This window comes from Olea europaea, chromosome 10 (genome assembly GCF_002742605.1).
Source record: "Olea europaea var. sylvestris chromosome 10, O_europaea_v1, whole genome shotgun sequence".
Lineage (NCBI taxonomy): Eukaryota > Viridiplantae > Streptophyta > Magnoliopsida > Lamiales > Oleaceae > Olea > Olea europaea.
In genome coordinates this window covers 2,905,359-2,912,707 of record NC_036246.1, presented here as the reverse complement: position 1 = coordinate 2,912,707, position 7,349 = coordinate 2,905,359, and the positions used below count along the sequence as shown (strand labels likewise).

The 7,349-nt window shown below is 34.3% G+C and overlaps 1 protein-coding gene across 2 annotated transcripts; it reads right to left on the bottom strand.

Moving 5' to 3' along the window:
* Positions 1-11: 11 nt before the first annotated feature.
* Positions 12-6,899, bottom strand: LOC111400892 (DCN1-like protein 2). 2 transcript variants are annotated; one of them, XM_023028344.1, is made up of 8 exons: positions 6,655-6,899; positions 6,033-6,162; positions 5,441-5,492; positions 5,269-5,278; positions 5,090-5,172; positions 1,664-1,760; positions 695-740; positions 12-210 (listed from the first exon to the last, which is right to left on the bottom strand). In XM_023028344.1, the coding sequence occupies exons 1-8, from the start codon at positions 6,710-6,712 to the stop codon at positions 102-104; spliced, it is 585 nt and encodes a 194-aa protein (XP_022884112.1). In that variant the 5' UTR covers positions 6,713-6,899; the 3' UTR covers positions 12-101. The 2 variants fall into 2 exon arrangements, with proteins under 2 accessions (XP_022884112.1, XP_022884111.1); XM_023028343.1 differs by having other exon boundaries at positions 18-210; positions 5,269-5,344; positions 6,655-6,897.
* Between the last annotated feature and the right edge of the window lie 450 nt (positions 6,900-7,349).

Genomic DNA, 7,349 nt, shown 5'->3' with positions numbered 1-7,349 from the left:
GTGTATTCTCTCTTAATCATGTCCGAACACGGGAATGGCATGAACATAAATAGGACAACCATTCTCCAATGCTTATTCACATGAAATAGAACTAACAAAACTTATAAGATACTACCGTATAAATTTTTCAAGCCTGCACCATCGCATTGCTGGGCTTCTGAGTCACCACAGTTACAGAAAAAACTAGGAGGGTCACTAAATCCCCTGATCCTGCATCATACCATCTATATATGTCATATTGATGCAAAGAGAGGGGAAAGACAAGCGAGAAAAATAAATTAACTGAAATATCAATATCAAACAAACAAACCACTTAATATCTAAATAAAATGCAAATTACATGTAATCATTGTCTTCAGCAATGTAATGCCATAAAACCAACAAGGCTGACACCATCATGGGCGATGATATGGCAATCATTTGCGAAGACTAACAGTGATTGCCTTCAATTTTATCCTTGGCTAAGTAAAAATTATGCAAATGAAATGCATTTGGTGGTGTAATCATTATTCGTTTCGATAGAAACTATATCATGAGATGTTTCATATATTACCCTACTAATAGCCTCGTGTTAGTATTTACTGCTCTGGTTGATCTTGAGCAATATATATCAGCTAAAATTAGCTCACCAAACTATGCAGCTTAATTTTAAATAAAAGGCATATATTAAATTTCCTGAGAGACACAGGTTTACCTGTACATGTGCTCAACGAAGTCATCGATTAAGACAGGCCAAGCTCCTAAAAAAAGTTTAAATAGCTGATTAGATAACATATGAAACACTGCAGAGAACAGCTAAATTAGATAAATATTTCTTTGGAAATCATTCCATTCACAAATACTTGTGAAATACACTGATTTCTGTTAGTAATTTGAAGTCAATTCGCTTATCAGCCATTGAATACTATGACAGGAAACTCTTGGACTTTCTAAGCACTGACCAACTTCCTACCATCATTTCCATTACCACTATATACCACCAACAAACATACTCCCAAGAACTTCATATTCAAATTTAAGGTAGCAGCAACAACCAATCCTAAGAATAAGCATACAGTTAAGTCGAGCCTTTCTTTGCTATGTTATTGAGATAACCAAAAAATATAATTCACATATACTGTCCCACAATATAGAAATTTTTTCAAATTCAACTCTAAGATAGATTGACGCAACATTAAAACCTCTTTTGTTTACACATTGCTTTCACAGCTTTAAATGCCCATGCCCAATAATAACAAGCCCACAGAACTCACCAAGCAGCAGATGTCAAAATAAAATAAATAGCTGGCCATAAAGAGTAAAGCAGGTAAAAACACCAGGGAGAGGGGAAAAGCACATAATAAACCTCCATCTGCACACAAGAAAAATCTATTTCATGCATACGGATTGTGTGTTGAACATAAAAATAACAGTTTTCAGCATATAAGAAAGCTCATGATGACTAGGGTCATAATTTACCCATTTGATTGTTCCCTGATTAAGCACAAAATTAATAGTTTTGTGCTCAAGACTTCAGTAACAATGAAATAAGTAGGCACGTTATCAAGAAGCCCTTTCTAAGTGTTCTGGATCAGGCACTACAAAGACTCCAGATGGGCTTCCTCCAAATCATACCATCCGTTTTTCTCATATAGAAATTATTCATAATAGGCGGCAACATTACCTTCAGGATCATATCCTTCAAGATTTTCATGCACACAGCGACTGAATGCTAAAACCTGTCGCCATGTATCCTCGGAAATGTTATGTCGCTGATTACTCTGGGAATAATTAAGAAAAATGAATTTTAGCATATGTAGGATAACTGCAACGAACAAATGAAATGACTAACATTTGATTCTTATACTACTTTGCAAATCATCATACTTTGGCAACAATAGTTTTGAAACATATCACACTACAGCAATAAAATTCAAAAAACATAGTGATAGTAATCCTAGTAAAGATAGTATTTAACTTGGAGTGAATAAAATAATGTCCCTCTTTGGGCCAAGTTAAAAATGTATTTTGGAGTAGTAATTTTTTGGAGAATGTGTTGTTAAAAAATAAGGAAAAAAGTTTTGAGTTTACATGTGATATTGATTTATTGAAGAATGTGGTTAAAAAGATGAGAAAGAAAAATGGATTTTTTAAAAATAGAGCCCAAACAAGGGCAATATCTCTACTAGAATTCCCATCATTTTCTTGTTCTTGTTCGACTATGTTTTAAACCACATAGATAAGAGGCCAAACTCAATTCACTGTCTAATAGTTCAGAACATAACAAAAGAAAAACTCTATATATGGTCGTTGTACAGAAATAGAATGAATATTATAATTTTTTACACCTTCAATACTCAGTAATTTTATTTATGTATGATTAACTTATTTTTATCAACCCATCCTTTGTCTTTGACACCAGGTAAAAAATATCATTGTGCTACAAAAGCAGCAGCTAGACTGGTCAATCACTGTAACAAATTACCTTTCACCTATTTCCATTCTTAGTGAAGCCCTTGTTTGATAGCCATTATTAAGAAAAATGATGTTTTGATTAGTAATTTTTTTGGAGAATCTGTGAATAAAAAGTAGAGAAAAGTTTTTAGTACAAAATATTTTATTGTGAGAACGTGTGGTTGAAAATAAGTATAAAAATTAAAGAATTCTGTTTTAAAGGATAACAAATAGGAGCTAAATAACAGAAGAATTTAACCAGGCACCAAAATCTATCATATAAACTAGGGAAAATTGCAGCAGAAGTCCCAAATCTTTGAAACATTAGAAGACTTCTCCCAAACCTTTAATTTGTTGCAACCGTCACCCCTAATATTTTCAAACGTTGCAGGTGAAGCCCTTTTGGACGGTTTCCATCCAAAATTCCGTTAGTTGACCAAAAATTTAATTTTAACCACATTTTTAATATTTTAAAAAGGGGTAAAAGAGTACATTTTTATTTATCACATTAAATAATAATTAAATTGAAAAATAAAAAATCCATAACCCACCCCACCCCACCCCACCGCCCAGTCTTCTTCCTCAAACCCAGATTCCTTACACAAGAGATACAGAGATGGCTTCTGATGCAATTTTCCAATTGTCCTCTGCCGTCGCCACCATCTCCACCTGTCTTCTTCCTCCCACCGTACCCCGCACCCGCACCCCCAACTCCACCCCCAAATTCTACATCGACCAAGGGTTTGAGACGAGTGCTGCTGCTGTTATATTTAGGTAAAAACTTGACTAGATTTAGGTGGTGTTTATACTTAAAAAGAAAAAGTTAAAGAATGAAAAATGGTGGCCAATTAATTTTGCTGGTGTTTATATCAAACAAATTCTTTAATAATATGATGGATTACTGGACCATTAATTTTGGCCACCCAGAAGGGAATCATGTTAAATTGACAATCTGAAGTGTCAAGTTGTTGCTGCAGATTCAATGTCCAACGGTTTAAGAACCCTATGCACACAATTCTTGCGATTTTTATAAAATTTGCAGATTTTTCTCCTTGAATTGCTTGTGTGAAGGTGAATCGGAGCCTTCTCCTTGAGAATTATTGGTCCATTCTTCTTTGAATAAATCTTCTTTGTATCTCTTTTGTAAGTATTTCTCGCTAGGTTCTTGTCCGCCACCATCTCCACCTCCATCGTGGCCACCATCTCTGTATCTCTTGAGTAAGGAGGAGGAAGAAGACTAGGGGAGGGGAGGGGAGTTTTTTATTTTTTAATTTAATTAATATTTAATGTGATACATGAAAATTTACTCTTTTGCCCCTTTTTAAAATATTAAAAATGTGGTCAAAGTTAAATTTTTGGTCAACTAATAGAATTTTGGATGAAAACCGTCCAAAAGGGTTTCACCTGCAACGTTTGGAAAGGTTAGGGGTGACGATTGCAACAAATCGAAGGTTTGGAGAAAGTCTGTTCATGTTTCAAAGGTTTGGAGCTTCTGCTGCAATTTTCCCTATAAACTATAGAAGACAGTACATAAGAGATTTGTACTTCCCATAATTAAAGAAAGTAAAGAATGAAAATAAAATTCCACAACATAACTCCATGAAATCTAAACTCCTACGTAATGATGAGAAAGCCCCAATTCATGGATTTTTGCCGTCCTAATTAAGTCTATGTCAAGTGACACACCTAATTAACTTAATCAGAGAATAAGATTCTACAGCTGAAGTCCATGAAATCTAAAGTTCTATGCAATAATGAGAAGGCCTCTGTTCATAGATTTTCGCAGTCCTAATTAAGATGTATCAAGAGACCACAGTTCAAAAAGGCGGTTCTGAAACATGCTTCGATTTGAGGTGCAAGAAATCTGCATTGAGGCGCTTTTAGTGTGTTTTGGGAAGGCGCATGCACCAATCAAATGAGGTGAATGCCACAACGAGCATGAGCACATGCGTTCCTATTATAGGTATTAAACGCAATGAAAGTTGTCTTGTAAGTGGGCCCACCACCTAATTCTAATTTAGTATCATAATAAATCAACACTCAAACAAAGAAGGACAAAAGAAAAAAAGTTCTGCAATTCTTCTCTCTCCACGTCTGCACCAGCCACCCAAGACAACTAAAAGCAAAGCCAGCAGTATCTACAGAGATATTGGCAGCTCACAGCAGCTCCAACATCAATTTTTCCTTATTTTTTGCTTCTTTTTCTTTTTTGCAATTTCTATCGGTTTTTTCGTTTTAATAATGCCTTCATATGGTTCTTTAAGTGAATGTGTTCTTTAGTAAAACTAATATGAATAGTCAGTTAGGGCTTTTAATCTTCTTTCCCAATGCGTGCATTATGCAGTTAACACCTTTTAAAGGTGAAGATTATTTTAACAGCAGATTGTTGCATGCCAAGCTTTTGATAAAAATGAGAATTTTAGTTTTGTATTTTTATAACAAAAGAAAACTTGCAAAACCTCACGAAAGAAAAATGCCTTAGCACCCATTTATGCCTTTTTAAACATTGTAACATACCTAATTAACTTAATCGTCATTTATATATAGTTTTTTCTATCTAAAAACCGGTAGTCATCTTCATAGGAGAAAAGCATAACTAAAATGTCAACGATTGGTCCCTGATAACAACCGATAACAAATGCCGAATTGAATTTACCTCAACAAAGTTGCACCATTGATTAAGCAGTCGAAACCTTCCAGCTAAAATTAATCTCCAGGCCATAACAGCCCTGCTTACAGCTGAAATGAGTTTAGTACTGGTGGTCAGAATCAGATTTATACTCCAATATATGCTGTATAAGAGTGAAGAAATAGAAATAAATAAAATTGACATACTGATGCTCTTCTGACCATTTTCGCGGCATATGAAGAAGACAAAATCATAGAATCGTGAGAACTCAGAGAAATATGCCTATAGAAAGTAAGAAGCATGTAAAGCCTTGGAAAACATTTTAAAAGCAATCTTAAATCTAAAATTGGCATGTATAACTCAACGGCGTTATCTTACCATCAAGTCTAATCTTGACATGAGCTTGTAAGCTTCCTCAAGAATTGAAACCCTGTGATAGAACATAATTTTCAGTTTTCATTAACCTGGCGCTAACATTTTTCTCATCACTACCCAAAAATAGCATCTTATCAGTTAATAGACTGATTTTTTCAACGAAAGAATACTAAATAACATTCAATCGGTGCCTTAATGTACTCATCATGAACCGGCAACAAATTTTATGATGTTATCCCCTTGTGTAAAAGTTTCTATTTTCCTTCTGAGGAATATCACTTAGCCGCACTTGTTTTTTTTTCCTTCTTTCATCATTTCTGCAAGCATTTATGGTCAAACATTCCATCAAATTTCAAAATATATTTTCCTTTCTTGCAATTGATGAAAGTAAAGAGGACAAAACAAGCTCTGCCATAGAACAATATTCTATGCATATAACAATCTCAACATAAAAAATAAAAGAAAATTCAACAAGTACAAGAGTCGTGTGCACAATCACAAGAAGACATTACAAACTTCATTTGCAACTTAATAGCTAGAATCTAAGCAGCATCCAAGCATATAGTTTTAATCATTATTGTTGCAAATTTGATACCCCGTATTTACACTAGACTCCACCACCGTCAATAGCTGTGCCAGTGCCTCTCTTGAAGATCTCAATTTCTGCGACTCATCGTCTGGACTGTAGCTCTCCCCCACACTAGAATGCGCCTCAGACATAATGTCTGAAATAGAAAATTCTCGAAAACTTACAACAACTTCCCTTTACAGGGAAACCAAAAAAAAAAAAAAAAAGACGAATGGGTAGAAATCAATAAATATTATTCTTGAACTGTTCAAAAGTTTATTCTGGTTTTGTCAATTTTCCATACAACTTTCCAAAATAGAAAATCATCCACATGTCGTCAATAATTCATGGGTAGCAATTACTCAATAATTCACACTTTCTTGATAGCACGTCTAGGTTAACTAACTAAGCCACATATAACACTTCAAATTTCAGAAAACGCCAACTTTATAAATAAAATTTCGACACAAAAATGAATCTTGATGCCGTAACTATAGAATTCCATCAGTCTCAATAGATTATTTTACTCTCTTTTGCTTAAAACCATCCAAGAACTACGCGAAAAAACCATACTAGAAACATTAAAAATGTTCGTTCCAAAAGTCGATAACTTAAATCTAAATAAACAAGAGAGAAATTGAGAGAGTACCGCAATACTGGCGGTAGATTTCAAAGATGTTGAAGGAAGTGCCAAACAAGGAGTCCATGACGATTGGGGTTTTTAGGGTTCGCCGTAGATACGAAACCCTGGATTAAATTTCACCGATCGATGAATAATAAACCGTATATATCCCCGTAACCTATCCCTTTTCTCTACGAATTGATGATGAATGGAAAGGTGTCAACTACAAGTATGCATGTGTGTATATGTTGATGGTGACTCACCAGAGCTAATTGTTTCAACAATCTAGTGGTATATAAGCCCCTGTTTGGCCCCATTACGTGGAAAATGTAATGGGTGGAATAGTATGTTTTTGAAAAACGAGTGATAGAAAAAAAAAGAAAAATTTTCGATATACGTGTAATATTATTTTATAGAAAGTTGTGTGGTTGAAAATTAAAATGAAAAAAATGAAATGTAATGTAATGAAAATTAATAGGGCTCAAACAGGGGCTAAGATTCCACTCTCTCACATGGATGGAGCCCATTTTGAATAAAATATTCGAGTGAGGTCCATCCATTTGAGAGGGTGAACACCCTTAAGTACAAAAAATTATATACCACTAGAATTATTTTTGTTTCAATGATTACTGAACTTAGATGTATTTCTTTGATTGGTCATTGGAATTTAAAATATTGAGTTTTGATAATTAAACATAGGTTCATGTTTTCGATTACTCACT